Source organism: Rhinichthys klamathensis, unplaced genomic scaffold (genome assembly GCF_029890125.1).
Source record: "Rhinichthys klamathensis goyatoka isolate OS25496 unplaced genomic scaffold, OSU_Roscu_1.1 h1tg000009l_1, whole genome shotgun sequence".
Classification (NCBI taxonomy): domain Eukaryota; kingdom Metazoa; phylum Chordata; class Actinopteri; order Cypriniformes; family Leuciscidae; genus Rhinichthys; species Rhinichthys klamathensis.
In genome coordinates, this window is record NW_026606562.1 from 723,149 (window position 1) to 745,793 (window position 22,645).

Consider the following 22,645-nt stretch of genomic DNA (forward strand, 5'->3'; position numbering starts at 1 on the left):
TATTAAAATGTATTAAAATGAATACTGTTACCAAAGCTATCATAAGTGATCAAACATTCAACCACTACCAAAGTAATAAAAAACTATCAAATTCTCAGTCCTGTTTTCAAAATGATCAAAGAAGAGCAAGTACTCAACCCTGTTACTAATTGAGTCGGTCTGAACAGACGCATTAACAGCCGTCGATTCAAATTGATGTTTATCGCAGCGAATTTTCACACCGAATATCCGTCTTGTTATGCTCAGGCGTTCAGAATGAGGTTCTTACATGGAGTTTTTGTGAGAACTGGGCGTAACCGGCCGCTGGAGGGGCTCGTCTATGCTGTGAGATGATGCAGGATAGGATCTTCTCTTCATCTTCACCATGTTGGTCATTATCTACAAAGCACCAGAGAGACACTTATCACACAGAATACAGCTGATACATATCAAATTAAATCACAAAACCACAGTTTCTCAATTAATAATGTACATGCACCAGTTCATCTTTTGCTTTGGCTACCGTGAATATGTTGAATTCCTAAAAGAGTTTGCGGATTTTCAATCTGAGATTTTAACATTCACGTACATAATAAAAATGATGCGTTGGGGGCTGTGTTTACAGATTTACTTAACTACTTAGGGAAAACGAAAAGCAAAACCGTCACTAATCATCGTTTTAATCATACACTAGATTTAATTATATTGCATGGAACCAATCCTACTGATATAGATATTCAAAGTGATGATGTTACTGATCACTACCTTGTAACGTGCATACTGTGTACTGCTGATATTTGTCATATTGCGCCGTGTTATCGTCCAGGTAGAACAATTCTCCTAAATACTATCGATAGATTGACAAATAACCTGCCTGATCTGTTTTAGCTTCTACACAAATGAACTAGTGGAAATGACTAGCAGGTTTTGCACCATTTTCTCTAGTTAGAAACCGTTGATCAGATTGCACCGTGGTACAACAGTATTACCAATGCTATCAAGAGAGAAACTCGTAATCTAGAGCGCAAATGGAGACAGGCATTGAGGTGGTTTAGATCGTACCTATCAGACGTTACCATTTTGTCTATTTAAATGGGGAAAAATCCAAGATAATGTCAGTAAATTATGGAGTGCCGCAAGGATCTGTGTTAGGTCCTCTGCTATTTTCAATATATATGCTGCCACTTGGTAATATTTTAAGAAAACATGGAATTCATCACGACCCGATGAATTCTCTAAATTAGCTAAGTTGACAAGAGTGTGTTAAAGATATACAATATTGGATGACCTGTAATTTTCTTCTATTAAATTCAGATAAGACTGAGGTATTACTTATTGGACCTAAAACCTGTACACAGAATCTCTTAGAATACAATTTGCATTTGGAAGGATGTAGTGTAACTTCATCCTCTACAGTTAAAGACCTGGGCGTTATATTAGACAGCAACCTGTCTTTCGAAAATCATATTTCATATGTTACAAAAAGAGCCTCCTTTCACCTCAGAAAGATCGCTATCCTCCGAAACATGCTATGTGTTTCTGATGCGGAAAAGTTAGTTCATGCGTTCATGACCTCGAGACTAGATTACTGTAATGCATTACTAGCGCATTATTAACGCAATAAACAAGCTACAGTTAGTCCAAAATGCACCTGCTTAAGTTTTTAACATGTCAATACAATATGATCATATAACACCAATTTTATCATCTCTACACTGGTTACCTATTAAGTTCCGTATCAATTACAGAGTACTATTACTGACCTATAAAGCCCTAAATGGTCTAGCTCATTTGTATTTAACTGCGCTACAATCCATCTCGCTCTCTAAGGTCTCAAAACTCTGGGCTTCTGGTAGTATAGGAGATCTAAGTCCACTAAGGGAGGGTGAGAGTTTTCACATTTGGCTCCTAAACTTTGGAATAGCCTTCCTGATAATGTTCAGGGCTCAGACTCACTCTCCCAAATCTAGATTAAAGACGCATCTCTTTAGCCTAGCATTCATATAACCGTATACAGTTATATGTATGCTTAATGTTACGAACAGCAGCTACGCTAATTATTTTCCATTTGCTTCTCTGTTTTATCTCGGGATGCCCATCCTGAGGCACCTAGAGTTTGTCAGCTCCAGTTTGGATCCAGTCTATTATGAAGAGCTCAGATGCCCAACACCTGTGGAGAGACGACCCAACTCCTGCGAAGACTTCAGATGAAGCAAACTCTGAATCAACACGCACCAATGCTACATTTTTCTAAATGTCATAATCATTTGTTGTATTCATTACTTCAATGAGCTCATTGTTTTCCGCCTTCAATACATTGCTAGCTAACTGTGTGATATGTATATGTACATTTCTGAAATACATAACTTGGACACAGTCACTTCTGATAGCAGATCACTGTAAATTGCAATGTGGACTCATGCATTTTCTGTAAAGCTGCTTTGAAACGATGTGTATTGTGAAAAGCGCTATACAAATAAATGTGGAATGAATTGAACTGAATTCTTCATTTACACTCAAAGTATATCAGGGCCTTTAGTTTATGTTAGAGCAGTGAACTACAAATAAGGAACTCCGGCAGTACTTGCAAGTAATATAAAAAAAATGTATTACAATTTTTTTATATTACTTGCAAGTACTGATAGTGTGCGGGAGTTCCTTATTTGCAGATTTGTCGACCTACCTCTTTTTCTGCGCACCTGCAGGTGTGCGATGGAGTTTGGTAATAGAGCAGTGAACTATGAATTGCTGCTGTAAAGTCACTAAAGATGTGTACCTGCTTTCAGATTTTTTTATATCTTTAATGTTGTTTCCTTTGCGAGGGATTTAATTAATGACAAAAACGTTGGTTTGCAGTTGATGGAGATTTGTGGGATGCACATCCAGGGCACGAAGCTCCCGTTCCACCACATCCCAAAGATGCTCTATTGGGTTGAGATCTGGTGACTGTGGGGGCCATTTTAGTACAGTGAACTCATTGTCATGTTCAAGAAACCAATTTGAAATGATTAGAGCTTTGTGACATGGTGCATTATCCTGCTGGAAGTAGCCATCAGAGAATGGGTACATGGTGGCCATAAAGGGATGGACATGGTCAGAAACAATGCTCAGGTAGGCCGTGGCATTTAAACGATGCCCAATTGGCACTAGGGGGCCTAAAGTGAGCCAAGAAAACATCCCCCACACCATTACACCACCACCACCAGCCTGCACAGTGGTAACAAGGCATGATGGTTCCATGTTCTCATTCTGTTTACGCCAAATTCTGACTCTACCATCTGAATGTCTCAACAGAAATCGAGACTCATCAGACCAGGCAACATTTTTCCAGTCTTCAACTGTCCAATTTTGGTGAGCTCTTGCAAATTGTAGCCTCTTTTTCCTATTTGTAGTGGAGATGAGTGGTACCCGGTGGGGTCTTCTGCTGTTGTAGCCCATCCGCCTCAAGGTTGTGCGTGTTGTGGCTTCACAAATGCTTTGCTGCATACCTCGGTTGTAACGAGTGGTTATTTCAGTCAAAGTTGCTCTTCTATCAGCTTGAATCAGTCGGCCCATTCTCCTCTGACCTCTAGCATCAACAAGGCATTTTCGCCCACAGGACTGCCACATACTGGATGTTTTTCCCTTTTCACACCATTCTTTGTAAACCCTAGAAATGGTTGTGTGTGGAAATCCCAGTAACTGAGCAGATTGTGAAATACTCAGACCAGCCCGTCTGGCACCAACAACCATGCCACGCTCAAAATTGCTTAAATCACCTTTCTTTCCCATTCTGACATTCAGTTTGGAGTTCAGGAGATTGTCTTGACCAGGACCACACCCCTAAATGCATTGAAGCAACTGCCATGTGATTGGTTGATTAGATAATTGCATTAATGAGAAATTGAACAGGTGTTCCTAATAATCCTTTAGGTGAGTGTATATTTATCATTTAAGGGTCCTGACTCTTGACCAACAAGACCCTTGTGTGTGAAGTTCTTAGCCTGGGTTTGGTTTCTATTGTCATATAAATGTAGTGTGATGTTTTACCCCAAGATACTCGGTTGTGAGTAAAGACTCTCCACTGAGCTCTTTTGGCTGAGACTGCAGGACTTCCTCTTTATCTAGGTCTGCCTCCATAACATCTTCCTGTTAACAAGATTAAAGAATTACAGACAGATCAAGTGACTAAGCAGTAAATCATATGAACACCGCCAATACCAATAAAATGCAAATAGCAGTGATAGCCTTTCCTGTAGATTATAGGAAGCCAGAAGTCGCGTTGAGCAATAAACTTTCTCAGAAGACCAGATCAAAGTGAATTACTGTACCTCGTCATCGTCGTCGTCGTCATCATCCTCTTCATCGCCCGACTCAGGTTCATGCTCAGGAATGTCCGCTGTGTACGACAGAATTATGAGTGAAGGCAAAAGAATCACTGAAATTATGGAAAAAAATATGGAAACCCATCTGTCCCATCTAAACCCGTATGACACCCATGGAACACAACATATTAATAGTTGAAAGTGCATCATAGAAAGCATTATGAAAGTAGTCCAAATAACTCATATCCTTTATTCCATGTCACATGGGCTGAGTTTATGATGCATTTATGGCGTTTTCCGTCCCTTTTGAAGCTGATAACCCAGTCCTCGTTAACTTTATTATACTGAAAACGGTGGACACTTTTTGTGTTCCACAGAAGAAAAACGTTACATGGGTTGAGGAGGATGAGGACAGATTTTTTGTTTTTAAGTGAACATTGTTGAGGTGATCGGCTTTATTTTGTCTTACCCGAGTTAAGCAGTTTGATGATGAATTCGATTTGTCTGTTGAGTTCAGGGTTTTCTTCTTTACTGTAACAGCATAGGGTCTCTTCCAAACTCTAGATGCAATAACAAAATACTCACATTATTTGTATTCTGTGAAGTAGCTATTGAGCACAACAGTGACCACTCACTGTTTTAGCAGCCTTGGTTCTAGCAGGATTTTCTTATTCATTTTTACCATAGACAATTAAAAAAAGAAAGAAAAAATCAGTTTGACAGTGACTTTTCTGATTGGTGGATTTCACTTAAGGATAATGGGTAGTGTAGTAGTATCAAGTCCCTTCTCACCTGTGACGTCTACATGGGCACAAATCACTGTTTACTTTGAAAGGTTTGAATGTTATCGCTAAAGTGATGATAATGAATGGGAATTTTATTACTCAAGTATGAATGAACAGTGATTAAACACGTACCATCTGTTTCGCTTCCTCTCGTATCTCTGGCATGGACAGGATGCTGTATAAAGCTCCATTCACATAGTACCGTATCTACATTTACACACAAGAAAACAAATATGCAATGAACATTTGAACATTTTGAGACATCTCAAAAATCAAAAAAGCTTGAAATGCGTTTTGTGGACAATTTTTACAATTATTACACTTTGCTTCATAATTGATGAACTTTGCAACATTTACACTGTCATTCAACTGGTTTGGATCAACTAAACTGAGCTGAATAATGAATGACACTACTGTTTTCTGTAGAGCATAACTGAGGAATTTTGAGACATTTTTATTACTGTTTATTACTGTAAAGCTGCTTCGAAACAATTTGTATTGTATAAAACACTACGACTTTACTTATAAATAGTGCCTATTTTTAATTTAATGGGTGAACTGGACTGGATATTAAAGGAAAATCGATGACATATTATTATATATGTCTTTTAATATTCTATTATTCTACTATATTTATTACACAATGAGTCAAAAATGTTGGAAAAAATAAATAAAAGTATATAATGTATATTATATAGTGTATGTTTGAACCACAGCTAATGTTGAAAAAACTACAAATACAATATTTTTTGTTGTAACATATATATATATATATATAAAATAGTTATTCAATTAATACTATTAAGTTTCAATATTGCAATGAATTTTTGAGGCTGGTGAGCAAATTCATTTCTGAATATAATTTAAATTGTAGGCTTGACTCTCCACTTCTAAAGTTTTAAAAAGGGAGTGAATCGTTCATGGTACACTTGCAGGGCAAACTTTTTAATCCAAAGTTGACAAAAGCCCTCTTATTTGAGAACTGGTTGACATAAAAAGGACTAAGCTGATTTACGCCTTCAGTTTCAGTCATCACGAAGGCTGTAAGGGGAGAACAAGCACAAATAACACGCCTTGTTTGTGGATAGCGGATGAGCAATTACCAATTTACCTCATGGTTCTCATGTCCCAAGAGCTCCGTCAGCACTTTCAGGACGTGCTTGGCCTCCTCCGCGCACTTCTCCTTTCCTGAAACATAAAGTAACCATTGATTTGCTAAAATAAGCAATGCAAATAAAAGTCTAAACAAAGGATGGTGAACACAATACAATGGTTTATACGCATCTTTATGTCTTTGCTATGGCCATTGATTAGTAACTCATTGAGTCACCTTGAGTGCGCAGGCAGAGGTTCATGAGGAGGGAGATGGCGTATTCAAGTGTGTAGTCGGATAGACAGTCGGAGTCGTGGAGCTCTTTGACCAACCAGCCTATCAGACCATCTCCGATCATAGCAGACTGTTGCGCTCGCCTGCTCACAGCAGAACATACACACACACACTGAGCAGCTTTTAGGAGTTTAATATGATATATAATAAATAATAACATATATTTTTGTAAAGACCCCATGAAATCACTGGAAGTATTTCCTGTTGAAACTATGACTTGACAATATCACATACATGTAAAAAAAAAAAAAAGCCATTGGGTGTTTGGTACTGAAGCTTGTTTCCGCCACGGAATAAAAAATAGGCACCTGCGGCTTTATATCTGACAATTCAAAAATGCTTTTTCCCCCTTGCAATTGCAAGTTTATATCTCACAATTCTAAGAAAAAAGTCAGAATTGCGTTATAACTCAGTAGCACCTCATTGCAGTACACGAGAGGGCGGAGTTGGATCCAGATCTAAGGGGTGGAGATGGGTAGGATTAGGGCTGGCGTTAGGGATCAGGGGGCGGAGATGGGCAGGATTAGGGGTGGGGTAAGGGATCAGGGGGTGGAGATGGGCAGGATTAGGGGTGGGGTTAGGGATCAGGGGGCGGAGATGGGTAGGATTAGGGGTGGGGTTAGGGATCAGGGGGTGGAGATGGGCAGGATTAGGAGTGGGGTTAGGGATCAGGGGGCGGAGATGGGTAGGATTAGGGGTGGGGTTAGGGATCAGGGGGTGGAGATGGGTAGGTTTAGGGGTGGGGTTAGGGATCAGGGGCGGAGATGGGCCGGATTAGGGGTGGGGTTAGGGATCAGGGGGCGGAGATGGGCAGGATTAGGGGTGGGGTTAGGGATCAGGGGGCGGAGATGGGCCGGATTAGGGGTGGGGTTAGGGATCAAGGGTTGGAGATGGGTAGGTTTAGGGGTGGGGTTAGGGATCAGGGGTGGAGATGGGCCGGATTAGGGGTGGGGTTAGGGATCAGGGGGCGGAGATGGGCAGGATTAGGGGTGGGGTTAGGGATCAGGGGGCGGAGATGGGCCGGATTAGGGGTGGGGTTAGGGATCAGGGGGTGGAGATGGGCAGGATTAGGGGTGGGGTTAGGGATCAGGGGGTGGAGATGGGTAGGTTTAGGGGTGGGGTTAGGGATCAGGGGCGGAGATGGGCCGGATTAGGGGTGGGGTTAGGGATCAGGGGGCGGAGATGGGCAGGATTAGGGGTGGGGTTAGGGATCAGGGGGTGGAGATGGGTAGGTTTAGGGGTGGGGTTAGGGATCAGGGGGTGGAGATGGGCCGGATTAGGGGTGGGGTTAGGGATCAGGGGCGGAGATGGGCCGGATTAGGGGTGGGGTTAGGGATCAGGGGGTGGAGATGGGTAGGATTAGGGGTGGGGTTAGGGATCAGGGGGTGGAGATGGGTAGGATTAGGGGTGGGGTTAGGGATCAGGGGGTGGAGATGGATAGGATTAGGTATATGTAAGGTGGGAGGAGTTGGATCTGGATTTCGTGTTCTGCAGTGAGGACCATCTCTTATAACTCGCAGAAATTGAATTGAATTGAAAACATATTATTACAGTCTGATTACTTTATTACCATTTATATTAACAGATGACCCACCTGAGGCTGAGTTTCTGCAGCGCTGCAAGCACGTTTTCTCGAGTTACAGACTCTTTCTCTTCATTCTTCAGACAGTCAAGCAGAAACCTCAGTAAAGAGGGTATCTGAGACAGATACATGCGCCCTGGGAGTGCAACAAGCCATAAGACGACAATAAACACGTTTCAGAACTAAACACAGAGGTGTATAGACAATTTATACAATTGCCATTGTAAATATGTTGAACCAAAAATGTTGAGAATTGAGAACCAGAAATGATTTTACATTTTACTTTAATCTGTTTGGGCCAGGGCCAAAAAACATACTGGTGGGAAAAAAGGTCAATTTCCTATTGTGAATAGTGATATCCATCAACACAAGAATGTAGAGTAGCGATCAAAGCAACGAATCTGCGTGACCAACTTGAACACAGAGAATTCTAGCGTGTGATTCGCAATTATGTGCATTCCTATTGAAATGACTACATTTAGCCTGTGGAAATTTGACCAAACAACAGTAAATGTGACCATACCTTATAAGGGTAATTCACCATTCTCAAAATGGGCTTTCAATAAAACTTGGCTATGCGCTAGAATGGCGAAACAAAAAACTGAAATCGTGCTACCGGATTAGAGAAAACAGAAAAAAGGCTGTTGTCTTCGCTTTTGCCAAATAGGTGATAGACACCCATAATGCACTGGGCATGCTGTTGTCCAAGACCACTCCCAGTCTGCTCCTATTGGATACGCTTGACCAGAGTCAAATACCGGCTTTCTTGAGAAGGAAATACTCCTTAGCAAACTTTTAGTCACAATAATGTTAACTATAATAATGAATGTTTTCATATTGTTCTATTTTTACAATAATGCAGTTTATTTTCAGTGATAAACCTACTTTTACAATAAATGTTCTGTTAATAATCTGTCAAATCAACCGTCTGTGGGCGGGGATACAAAAATGTGGAAGTATAATCTGTAGTCAAGTGTCTAGCCCTTTGCCGACATATAAAGGTGATTTTTTAGGTCCAGGTAACACGGAGAACGAGTAAACATTGTTCATTTACATAGACTACCAACATTGTAACAGTACCAAAGCGGATTGAAAATTGGTGAAGTTCGAAAACGTTTTTTTTTTCCACCAGAAAAAAGGTTAGGTTAGCTCAAATGATTCAGGGGGAGATTTTTTATTCTAGCCCATACAGTTCTGGAGGTACATAACAACTTTGCTCATTATAGCGCCACCTAGAGCGATGAAGGGATGTATGCATTTATGATTGGTGGGTCCTTGTTTGCTTAAGGAACAAAAAAAAAAAAAATAGTTTTCACTTACCATCACACAATGAGGCAAAGGCATTGATGAGTCTTGCCATATACTGTCTGACAATCTCATTTTTGGATTTTATTAGATGAAGAACGGTTTTCTGCAAAGTACACAAAACGGTTATGTAAAAAGTTACTCTTGGTACAATGTGTTGATTGCAAAGGACAATTTCATTTATTCTGGATTAAAGTAACAAGAGATATTATCTTCCAGCCTGCACAAAGACCAGAAGACAGCTGACTATATAGTCCCACAAGGAACTTGATGACATTGATTGGAAATTAGTCGAGTCACGTTAACTGCTAAAACCTGATCATCCACATTCATCATACATACCTGAGATGACACATTTTAGAAGAGAAGCAAGTCATAGACAGCACACACTTTATTTGAATTAGTTTGACCGTTTGAATTGTCAGTTTCATAACTGTCCTCATCGTGAACTCCCAAAAGCAATCACGTATGAAAATTAATGTTTTCAATCGAAATGCAATTTGAATACATTGGAATGATGGGTAGATTAAAAGGGGACTATTTTCAAAACTGATTTTGCATACTATCTAGGGATGCACCGATATGAACATTTTGGCCGATACCGATAACCGATTATTCTTTATATTTGAAAGCCGATAACCGATATATTGGCCGATAAATCTAAATCCAAATTATTATATTATTTTTGAGAGCCTGAATACAAAAACAAAAGTCTCACCCTTAAAATCCATGTCCCAAGCACACAATTATAATGTTATCATTAATAATTTTATGTAGCCTATATGACAGACTTGCGTTGCACTTAACTATATTTTCCTTTTTGAAGTGATTCCAATCATATTTCAAGCAATTCAAAAACATCATGTTGAACAGTGTGCATCTGAAATGTGTCCACTGAAGGAAATAATACATTATTTATTATTATTATTTATCATCAAATAATACATTTTCTTATTGGGCCGATAATGATAACATTAAAAATGAACATTTATCAGCTGATACCGATTTGGTGGCCGATATATCGTGCATCCCTAATATCTATCCTAAAATATAGTCCATATAGAGAATGGGCTAAAAAAAAAAAAAATGTATGAGGAACTCTGTTTAATTATAGTAACATAACAGAAAGAGAAATGTTCAACATTGAACATTGATAAGCATTAAAAAATAAATCTTTGCGTATTTGCATTGAGGCAGCATACTGGATGTTAAGTGTTGGAAACAATGTGTCAAAATAGCTAAATACATGATATCAGCGCCTCGATAAATTATATTATTATATATATATTATTAGAATTGTAAAATTATCCAACATGCAGTATGCAGTATGTTGTTAGCACAAACGTGACAAGGAGTTTGTTAAGTACCTGTTTGGTACTGTACCGCTCCAGAAGATCATTGCTGATGAAGGCCTGTAGAATTGTGTCTCTTTGCTCACCATGAAGAGATCGAGTCAACCTCTGCCGACCAATGGAAAATCACAAGACAATTGGCATGTAATGCGAAAGCCAATGTGTGTACCTCAATGCGTATTCCAAAGGACACAAAATACCTCAAAGATGGAGATAAAACAACAAAATATCCCTTACAAAACTGAACTAGCGCTTAAAGTTTGGCCATGTACACGCTGCAGTGGTGCTTAGCATGTTTCTGTGCGGCTGCTCTGGTATTTTCAGTGGTTGTCAAAAGATCCCACTCCAAAATCTCTATTATTTTCTTGGGTTTCTTGTTTTTGAACCTATTTTATCATGTTTGAGCAATACTAACAGTGATCCTTGACTTAGAAAACACCTCTAACTGTAGTAATTCTGATATTGTGGCAGAAACTATGGGATACATCAGGACCGATTATCGTTGGCATTTTAACCATTCCGATTCTTATCGATTCCTAATTTCGATTCCAATAAGGTAAAAAAAAAAAAGTAGATATAATTCATATTTATTCTAAGTCTTATTGCAAAACAAGAGTCTTCTTGCGCTTGAATGGTTTAAAGTCATATTAAAATGCACACACAGGAATCGATAAGAGGAATTGAAATTTTATAACATAAGATTCCCAACCCTTGCTGATGTTTTTCGTTTACAAACAGTAATTCTGAGTTACCCAGCGCAAAGCTTGAAGCAGCAAAGCCTTCAGTCGATCTGATCCGTTCACCAGGTCTTTCTTCAGCTTCTCGTAGTCGAGCGAAGGCAGCAACGGCACGTCTTTGGGTCTCCTGCGAGCAGGAAATAAAAAGATGACAAATCGGCACATGACACCTTGCTCTTCAGGTTACTGCTGGGAATTGTGTGGTGTAAAAAAGATCATGTTTCCAAGGTTTGGTTGGATTGCATTTAAAGAATAACATTTAAATGATCTGACTTGGAAAGTACAAGATGCCAAAGTTAACTCAGATCAATTTAAAACATTTAAAGAATGAGTGTCTGTAAAGACTGTCTAGAATGCAATTATTGTATCGACAGCTGTACATTTTTACATATAATATTAAATATTTATAATATAATACAGCTTAATATATTTATATATACCGTAATAATATTTTATACTTGCCTCGGGTCAATGAAAATTATTTAATTCTGGGAAGAAAATAGTCTTTTTTATATTCCACATAACATTTTTGTCAATGTAAGTGAGTCTTCATACTTGAAAAAAATTATATTTTACAAATGGGGCCATAAAAACAGATCACCATATTTAGGGGTCTGGCATAAAAACAAAAAAAAAAGTGTGAAAACCCCTGATCTACATCAAGTTATCAAATGTTTAGCAGATATCCCCTCGATTACTCCCGAAACCACTTTCCACCAATCCTTTGATCAATCTCAAAGTACAAAAGCAGCTTACTGAGGTGCGACAGATGCCCGCAGCAGTGAGGATGCCTAAAGGAAGAAAAAACGTTTTATTTGTTGATACATTGGCTTGCAAATAAAAACAAAATGGCTGTGTGTGTGTGTGTTAGTGAACTTTTCGCTAGTTATCCGCATGCAGTACGGGGGGGTTACGAGTACATGCAATGAATGACCCGAAACAAATAAATGACCTGAAAGGTTGGAGGACGGGGCGTTAGTGAAAGGAATTCCCCAAGATCATTACAGCGCTGCACCTGCGGGATCTAATTTCCAACGGAGAAAATCCTGGCATCTTAAGGATGCAATTAGACTCTTTGCCATGGGGGAGGGATACAGCGACCCAGGAGAAGCTGGGTCGAGTGAGCATTATTTGGAGTATGAGGATTGCTGGAATTAGTTTGTTTGACTGTATCCAGGTACATTAGGACCTTTCCCTGTCAAATGTAAACATCCTTCTCAGGAGGGCTGTTCATCTCATGCACGTTTGACTTCAAACTGGTTTGAGGAGAACATTCCGGATAGCCAAAGTTATGCATGCGAACATTCCCAAGTTTGGCTAATCTTAATTAAGTGTTTGCTTAGGATATTTGCAGTCGTCTGCGTATGTGGATTTCACAATGAGGGTTTGCACATAATGAGCGTATCCTGGTTGAAGGAAGTCTCTTTCGCTCACCGAGGCTGCATTTATTTGTTAAAAACACCGGTACAGTATAATCAGTGACATTGTGAAATATTAGTACAATTTAAAATAACTATTCGAATATGTTCAAATGTAAATGTCAAAGCTGGATTTCAGCATCATTACTCCAGTCTTCAGTGTCACGTCATCCTTCAGAAATCATTTTAATATGCTGATTTGATGCTCAAGAAACAGTTATTACTATCAGTGTTGAAATGTTGCTTAATATTTGATCAATGCCCCGCACCAGGCATATTGTGTCATTATAAGAATCACAATCGTTTCTTAAAGGTGCTTTGCAACCACCAAATATTGTTGTCTTATTGTTCTGTAAAAATATACCGGATATTCTTTTTTTAAAGATAATAAGACTTATTTTTGGTGTATTTGTAAGTCCTTGCTCCTTCCTTCTTCAACATAATCCGTTGAATCATGTTTCTGAAGCACAAAAACTGGCACTGTTGACAAGCGTAGGCGAACATGAGATTTGCTTATCTGATGCCTGGAAGTCAAAGATTATATCAAAAGGGAAAAGGAAATATTTTCATGATATGACCAGCAATATATAGGACTGTTGTCCACTCTGGGGAACTAGAGACAAATAAGTGAAACAAAAATACTAAGCAGTCTTCAAAGTAATCCGTATTATGTGCTTCCTTTGAGATTCAGCAACAATGTACATGCCTGTTGGACAAGGTGGATCATTCTTAGACTGAACAAGAATGTACGTCCCATGACACTGAGGCGGTCTAATGGAAACTAGATGAACTAGAAGGCTTTGGGACGAAATACAAAGGAGGAAGAAGACAGGCAGGGCTAATGGTTACGCAGGCAAGACCAGGACGGCAGGAAGTACGACGATGAAACATTCAGCAACTTACATATCCATCATCATAAGGGCTCATAGAGTAATATCCCTTCATGAACAGATGGTCAGACACACACAAACAAACACAGGAAGATATGATTGAGAACACACTAGCTCCAAAAGCAAGTCAATTATCAAACATTTTAGGGAATGTCAGATTATGTGTTATGATTAGGATTAAATGTCGGGTTTCGAATATTAAAAATACTCATCACATACGTTATGTAAAACTTTAGTTGCTTTAAGTTACTAAATCATGATAGAAGCTGATTTTTTTTTTATATATATATGGACTATATCCATAAAAGCAATATGCCTATATTTAAAAAAAAAAGCTCCAATTAGTGTATCTCTAAAGGTGCGGACACATTAGAAAACTTTGAGTGTAATTTCGCTGGCCAAAAGGGTTCACCGTCCGTTTTTGAAAGTGTAGCGATGTATGAACTACAGCTCACACAAACCGAACGAATTACCATTATTCTCAATGCTAATTCATTACTGTAATAATATGAAAAAGATTGTTTTTATTTAAATGAGCATTAATTCAAGTGACAAATACTAACCCCAATCTATAACTGTCAGTTTTTAATACGCATTACGGTAATGACAGTTTGTAAATAAATGTGCTTAAAGGAGCTGTATGTAAGATTGTGGCCAAAATTGGTACTGCAATCACTTTCAAATTACTGTAGAGCTGTGTATCCCCTCCCCCTCCCCCCTGACTCGAGGTTGCCAGATAGGCTGCAGGATCCAGCAGGAACGTGACGAGCTGCAGCTGTGGTAACTAGAGCAGAGCTGGCAACCCGGATGCCGCAACACTACTGACTTCGTGATTGGTAGATAGGTGGAGGGTGGGGCTTCAGGCCAAAACACAAGATGACAACATCAACATCAGTTGAGGGCTGCAACTTCACTTTTTAAATGACAATATCGTGGCCGTACTCCTGTTGTCAGTGATATAAGTATTTGAAATGGACATGATTTCTTAATGTCTAGTGACACATCAGGGCCATTGTATGATTAATTGAAATACATTTCTTACATACAGCTCCTTTAATTGTTTCACATATAGTCACAATGCAAAAGCCATAAGAGTTTTAAAATAAGCTTACTTTAGTTACAATATTATTGATTATATCTTTATTTTGATTTTGGGGTAATACACCAAATATGAATCACACTATCCGAACACAATAGCGGAATTTCATTTGCGAATCTGTGCGTGGAAATCTTTCATTTGGATTACTATTGAAATGACTGGATTTCATCTGCGAAAATTCACCGAACAGCGGTAAATGTGACCACAGAACGTGCTTTTTTATTTCTTTTATTTTTAATAAATGTAAGAAACGGGGTAGTGGAATGAATAATAATGAAAGGTACATCTTTTAGAACACCTGGTCAAGGTAGATATGACGAAATCATATTGCAGTTAAAATTAAGAATTACTATGATTTTTGCAAATGTTAATCATTATCTTTATGATAATCAAGCTCATTTCCTTCCAAATTGTCATTACTGTAATGCATATAAACTTATTGTCATTACTGTAATGTGATGACAAAAAATGTACAAATTACATATTCTGGTAGTGTTCGTCACATTAATTTATGCTGATTTAAAAAAAAAAAAGCTTTTAAATATTATTATGGTAATGAATCACCATTGAAAAAATATATAAAATATCAAACATAACATTTCTGGATGCATTATGGTAATGAGAATGGATTTTTTTTTTTTTTTGCACAAAAGACGTGAGCCACAACGGTCAAACACGTTTGTCTAGTCTAGTGCATGTTTACATAGAAAAACGATGGAAAAGCAGCGCGATGGAATGAAAACAAAACCTAGTTATGTATGCAAATTCATAACTGTGGTGGTTGAGTGAGTTGCAGAAGGTATGTCATGACGGACATGAGCAGATTGGAAATTTCTCGGTTTCTGTGCTCTCAACAAAATTGTATTTTTGCATTTGTAACTACTTTTCATGACAATTAAGGATTTTTAGTTGTCCCGTAATGTAAAAAAACAAAACAAAAAAACATTACCATAATGCATCCATACATTTTATTGTTGAGGCTGTTTTGTATTCTCAATGTTGATTCATTACTGTATGGTAAATAATATTTTTATTTTAAATTAAAGTGGCTAATAATACCACAATCACAAATTCAAAATTTGCATTACGGTAATGAGAATGACATTTTTATGCATTACGGTAATGACAATTTGTGAGGAAAATATGTGCTTAAATGTCATGAATAGAAAAGTCATAGTTCTAGAATTAGCTGATTTTAGGTACAATATGATTTATTATACCTTTATTTTGAATTCGGGGTGAATTTAAGTGAGTAAATCATGGGGTAATTTTCATTTTAAAGTGAACTACTCCTTTAAGTAGTACAGACTGAACAAAGAGTCATTTGCTTGAAAAACAAATTGGATTTTGGGTGCAGTGTGAACAAAGCCTAATATTTTGAACAGTTGTTGCATTCTGGTAGCCAAATGCATATAAAGTTGTATTCCCGTCTAGGATTCTTCATAAAAGCACAGAACGCAGAGACTCACAGTGCCGGGTCTGGTGAAGTCTGCACTCTGAGCAGCGCTCTGTCTCATGTGACTGTTGAAGAGCTGCATACACACACCCTGCAGGTACTCGGGGGAGATCTGCAAAACATCAACCACATTCCCTTGAGCGTTTTAGCTTTGTCATGTGCAATTATCAGATTTTTTTGGATTTGTGGGCGTAATGTGGGACTGGATGTTTGCTTGCCATCTTCCCACGGACTGTGGCCTCCAGTGAATCCACCAGCTCGGCCGTGACGCCGATGAGGTTGTGATGGTCGGCCTGCAGCTTAGCGAATCTCCTCATGTAGACGGTGGCCCTCCTCTCTGCCTCGGTCACATGGAGCTGCATTTGCTGAATCACTTCTGGATGGCAAAACACACAGAGTCAAATCAGGGGTTGGTGTGCATGCATAAGGCAAAAGAGTCACATCAGGACAGAAAGTTGACAATTTCAGGGTATAACAGTGCATTTCAACCTAAATGAACACTAAAACAGCTAAATAAAACCATTATTATTGACACAATTCTACATATTTTTATTATTATATTATATTTAGTGCGGTCAAATCGATGAATCGCAATTAATCACATCTAACATAAAAGTTTGTAAAGATGTGTAGAAACAAACACTTACACACATTTACAAACCTTTATGTTAGATGCGATTAATCACGATTAGTCACGATTAATCGATGTGACAGAACTAATTATATTAGATAATAATATTAGGTAACACTTTATTTTACAGTGTCTTTGTTATATGTTACATGTACTTATGCAACTAACCCTCAACCAAATCCTAACCCTATAGTAAGTACATGTAGTTAATATTACTCAGTACGTTTCACTACACTGTAACAATGACACCTTAAAATAAAGTGTAACCTTAGCTAATATTATATTATATTATAAAAAATGTAATTACTTCCCATCACCATGATTTACAACGTGACTGGAGATTCAGGAATAAAACTACTTCCTTTATGTTCTTCCCTCACCCTGAATTACAACAGTCATGTGTGATACTAGATAAAGATTTTTTTTAAATCTTCATTATTATTTATAATCATTTATATAATGTTAACCAGCTAGAAAATATTGTAAAATGTAACCCCCAAAAATAGCATTTTCATATGCACAGAAAACCAGAAACAATCCCATTATTAGGGACACAATTATGCCATGTTGAATTAAATAATTAATTAAATATTATATCAGAATTTCGCTCATTTTGGGCTCTACTAACAATACTACAGTAACAATCTAGGACCTGCTTCAGAATAACTCACCTTTGTTGCATTTTCCACCATCGGTCTGGTGTCTTTGTGTTAAGTCGTGCCAACAAGTCATTTTTCATTTTGATGGATTAATGTCAGCAACTTTCCTTCTCCTTAACCTTCATCAGTTTGCTCATTAAACATCATTCAGAGGACTTGTTTCCACAATCCACAGCCCATTGTTCAGACACGACACCAGAACATGTGCAATTTATGACTATAAACAATACACTTGCACAATGTTGAATAATTATGCAATCATAATCCTCAGGCTTTCCTATATTACGACAGAGATTCAGCCATCAATCTGAGGTAGACATTTTTTTGTTTATCGTACAATAAAGTTTATTGTAAAGCAGCTTTGGTTGATGTCATAAATTCAAAGGTGGGCCGTTCAGCTGCTCTTAAACAATGAATTATTAAATGCGCACGGCTATTTCAGGTTTCAGGTCAAACTTTTGACGTTTCAAAAGCATGTCTCACTTTTAATATGGCCGATGCTTAGGTTCAGTGATTTAAACATTCCACTAAACATATTTGTTTTCACTATTGCTTTATAGTAAAAGGATATACTACACACTGCCTTTAAAACTGTATTGAACCTACTCTCTCATGCTCACCAATTATGCATTTTGTTTTTTAGAATGGAATCTGTGATAAAAAAATATAAAATATAAAAGTTCAAAACAACAGCATTTATTTGAAATAAAAAAGGCGTAACATTATAAATGTGTTTACTGTCACTTTTGTTCAATTCACTGCATGCTTAAAAAAAATTAGAAGTATTATTATTATTTTTAAAAACGCACTGACCCCAAATTTTTAAATGGCAGTTTATATACTCTATTAAAAATGATTCTAATAATATAATTTTTATGGTTATTGAAACTGCTTTTTATGACACTTCCTATGTAATTATTAGTTTATGTACGTTTTAAGTGAGATGGAGGTTATTAGTCATATAAGTGGTCTAGAACACATGTATTCAATAAAATGGTGTGTCCTCATGTTGGCCGCCATGATCACATGACCTGCAGAATACTGATTTATCTTCATATTACCTTCATTATCAGATACCTTTGTGCATTCCACACTACTGTTGTATTAACCTGTAAAACACTGCTAAATGTATCTTTAAACCGTTAACAATATACAACACTTCTGCTTTGTTCCACATAGAGAAGCAGTTGCCATGAGATTAGAAAACGGACATTCGATAAGGTTCAATGAGTCAATAAAAGTTAAACATTTTCATTGAGAAACCTTCTGAAGACATAACAAATGTAATTATTACCCAGGATTAATTAAAACGAGTACTTCACACTAGACAAAGGTGTATATATATATATATATAAAAGGATACATATAAAGTCAAAAGCCTTGGTTTGTTTGACGCTTTCAGAGTCACTGAAAGAAACTTCTCCAGCCTTTCTCTCAACTCTGGCATCCAGGAATCCTGTGATCAAGTAGAAAAAACATGACAACACTTCAAAACTGCTTCTGCAATCTCCATCAGGCAAGGGCTCAGTGTAGCTGATGTTTGCCACACATAAACATATGAATTTCTCAACATGCTAGTATGATGTACCTATAAGACTGTATCTCTTATCCTATTCTAAGAACTAAGTTTTCAAAGCATTTTTTTGCAGTGGCTTTGAATCAGCTGGTGTTCTGGCGATTGTTAGTGTGTGTTGCACCTGGAAGAGCTCCTGGAAGGACGGGTGCACCGTGGGATTGGGCACAAACGGCAGGGCGTAGAAGGGCAGGAACTCAGTGGTCTGGCTCAGCGCCGCCCCTCTGGTCTCCAGATACTGTTTAAAATGTGTGATCCTGCTCTCAAACTCTCCTTTATCCTGCATTACACAGTTATGTTTTCACATTAAACAAAAACGTTACTTGCATCTTGACTGAAAGCCAATACAACGTCTTTTAAATATTGATTTAAGTCACGCATTTTGACTGAACGAGAGGCTTGCTTGAATATGTTATTTTATGGGGACATCTGTTGGTCGAACGGCGTACATGCATTGTATATTTATCTATGTCACTACAGTCATTTCATTTCAAAGTAACAGGTCATTTGATTTCCATTACCAAAAATAAAGTGCACTTACGTGACTTCCTACAGGTGATTTCAGTGGGTATATCGTGAAATGAATTTGTAAGTAGAACTCCAGTTTCTGTGCCGCTGGATCACGATCCCGGATCTCTGCAGGGATATGTTTAGCCCACAGCTCAGAGAATACCTTATAGTCTCCATCATTAAATGAGCTGAGGCAATCATCCTGTAGGAAAGAGAAGGGAAAAAGTGATCAAATAATGAGTTAACTTTATTTATGAAAAACTTTTCAGTTGCTTTTCAATATTTTTGTAATCTTTTAAAATTCACAAATAACAGCACTCTGATCACTACGTAAACATTTTTAAATTAATTATACTTCATTTTAAACTCTTTTTCGAAATTTGCTTTGTAAAATACTTGACAGGTGATGACAGCAGTGTTTTTTTTTTTACATTTTACATACAAATATGTTTTTTTAAATAGATAAAAATGTTACTTGAGAAAGTCTAGATATGACAGACAGACGGACGGACGGATGGATGGATGGATGGATAGATAGACAAAGAGATAGAGAGACACATAGACAAACAGACACATAGACAGACAGACAGACAAAGAGATAGACAGATACATAGACAGATAGACAGATAGATAGATAGATAGATAGATAGATAGATAGATAGATAGATAGATAGATAGATAGATAGATAGATAGATAGATAGATAGATAGATAGATAGATAGATAGATAGATAGATAGATAGATAGATAGATAGATAGATAGATAGATAGACAGACAGACAGACAGACAGACAGACAGACAGACAGACAGACAGACAGACAGACAGACAGACAGACAGACAGACAGACAGACAGATAGATAGATAGATAGATAGATATAGACAGACAGACAGACAGACAGACAGACAGATAGATAGATAGATAGATAGATAGATAGATAGATAGATAGATAGATAGATAGATAGATAGATAGATAGATAGACAGACAGACAGACAGATAGATAGATAGATAGATAGATAGATAGATATAGACATAGACAGACAGACAGATAGATAGATAGATAGATAGATAGATAGACAGACAGACAGACAGACAGACAGATAGATAGATAGATAGATAGATAGATAGATAGATAGATAGATAGATAGATAGATAGATAGATATAGACAGACAGATAGACAGACAGACAGACAGATAGATAGATAGATAGATAGATAGATAGATAGAGAGACACATAGACAAACAGACACATAGACAGACAGACAGACAAAGAGATAGACAGATACATAGACAGACAAATAGATAGATAGATAGATAGATAGATAGAAAGATAGATAGATAGATAGATAGATAGATAGATAGATAGATAGATAGATAGATAGATAGATAGATAGATAGATAGATAGATAGACAGACAGACAGACAGACAAAGAGATAGACAGATACATAGACAGACAAATAGATAGATAGATAGATAGATAGATAGATAGATAGACAGACAGACAGACAGACAGACAGATAGATAGATAGATAGATAGATAGATAGATAGATAGATAGATAGATAGATAGATAGATAGATAGACAGACAGACAGACAGACAGACAGACAGACAGACAGACAGACAGATAGATAGATAGATATAGACAGACAGATAGACAGACAGACAGACAGACAGATAGATAGATAGATAGATAGATAGATAGATATAGACATAGACAGACAGATAGACAGATAGACAGATAGATAGATAGATAGATAGAGAGACACATAGACAAACAGACACATAGACAGACAGACAAAGAAAGAGATAGATAGATAGATAGATAGATAGATAGATAGATAGACAGACAGACAGACAGACAGACAGACAGACAGACAGACAGACAGATAGATAGATAGATAGATAGATAGATAGATAGATAGATAGATAGATAGATAGATAGATACATAGTTTATAATATTGTTTATAATAAGCAAGTTAAATAATACGGCAAGTGAGTCTCCTAAAACACACTGAGATGAGCGTGTGATGTTGTCAGTGGATGAGATCAGAAACTCTCACATGGATGATGGCGGTTCTGGAGTCTCGGCGTGACGCTCCGCAGCTTTTGAGGGCAGGTTTTCCTTTGCGTTTGATTTCCTTTTCAAACACTCTCGCAGTCTCATCAAATTCGCCAAACTTCAGATACTGTAAACCGTTACGTTATTTGTCATTATATGTCTATATTTGTGAAATATTACTTAAATAAATAAACTGATAAAGGTGCTGTAAGCTCACCTCATTGATCATCGACAGGAGATCACTTTCACTTGCCAGATTCTCACCCATCTTTTCAGATTTTCTGGAGCTCATTGATCCACAATCTAATAAATAGCATATACTTTAATAATACTGGAATACAGAGAAAAGCATAAAGAAAATATACATCTCAAGACGAATATGTCACTGCTAAATACTAAATAATACTTTTATATAGTATAATAAACAGCTTTTTGCTGGCAAGGCTTTAAGTAATCGCTGAGAAAACCGACACAAAACAAACAAAATAGCTACATCATTTGCTTTACAAATAAGTCACTTGAGAACTGTTTTCCTATCTTCAGTCCAAGGCAAAACAAACGCAGAAACCGACTTGTTTATGCTGCTGAAAACACTACACATATTTTTAGGTATATAATAATGAGCAGAATACACATATATAACGTATGACCCATAATACAGTTACGTTAGCTAGCTTGTTTGATAGCCAGTTTACAGTCTGACTGAGTATAACAAAACTCACCTCGTTAAGAATATTTTAATGTACAACCGACGCTCAACATATCTGATGTGTTTTAAGTCAAACCTGTCGAGAAATATAGACTGTTAAAGATGATTTCAGCGGCATAAACAGAAGCTGTTTGGCTAACTGTGGCGGTAACCATGAGGAAGACGCTTTCTCCTAACAACCGCAACGAAACTACGGTTGCCGGAAAT

At 37.5% G+C, this 22,645-nt stretch overlaps 1 protein-coding gene across 1 annotated transcript in view; it reads right to left on the minus strand.

Annotated features, from left to right (window-relative positions):
• LOC130093010 (lisH domain-containing protein ARMC9) overlaps nt 1–22,034 on the minus strand; it is a 43,437-nt gene extending 21,403 nt beyond the window's left edge. Inside the window, exons 1-21 of the mRNA XM_056260531.1 lie at nt 21,947–22,034; nt 21,731–21,856; nt 19,699–19,869; nt 19,282–19,437; nt 18,948–19,040; nt 17,597–17,621; nt 16,513–16,670; nt 16,308–16,406; nt 13,753–13,788; nt 12,188–12,222; nt 11,447–11,558; nt 10,710–10,802; nt 9,358–9,448; nt 8,050–8,173; nt 6,399–6,538; nt 6,180–6,256; nt 5,201–5,275; nt 4,753–4,843; nt 4,290–4,357; nt 4,009–4,107; nt 269–378 (exon numbers count right to left, since the gene is read on the minus strand). Coding sequence (XP_056116506.1) covers nt 269–378; nt 4,009–4,107; nt 4,290–4,357; nt 4,753–4,843; nt 5,201–5,275; nt 6,180–6,256; nt 6,399–6,538; nt 8,050–8,173; nt 9,358–9,448; nt 10,710–10,802; nt 11,447–11,558; nt 12,188–12,222; nt 13,753–13,788; nt 16,308–16,406; nt 16,513–16,670; nt 17,597–17,621; nt 18,948–19,040; nt 19,282–19,437; nt 19,699–19,869; nt 21,731–21,856; nt 21,947–22,021 — 2,054 coding nt within the window. The 5' untranslated portion in view covers nt 22,022–22,034. The remainder of the gene's footprint in view (nt 1–268; nt 379–4,008; nt 4,108–4,289; nt 4,358–4,752; nt 4,844–5,200; nt 5,276–6,179; nt 6,257–6,398; nt 6,539–8,049; nt 8,174–9,357; nt 9,449–10,709; nt 10,803–11,446; nt 11,559–12,187; nt 12,223–13,752; nt 13,789–16,307; nt 16,407–16,512; nt 16,671–17,596; nt 17,622–18,947; nt 19,041–19,281; nt 19,438–19,698; nt 19,870–21,730; nt 21,857–21,946) is intronic.
• Between the last annotated feature and the right edge of the window lie 611 nt (nt 22,035–22,645).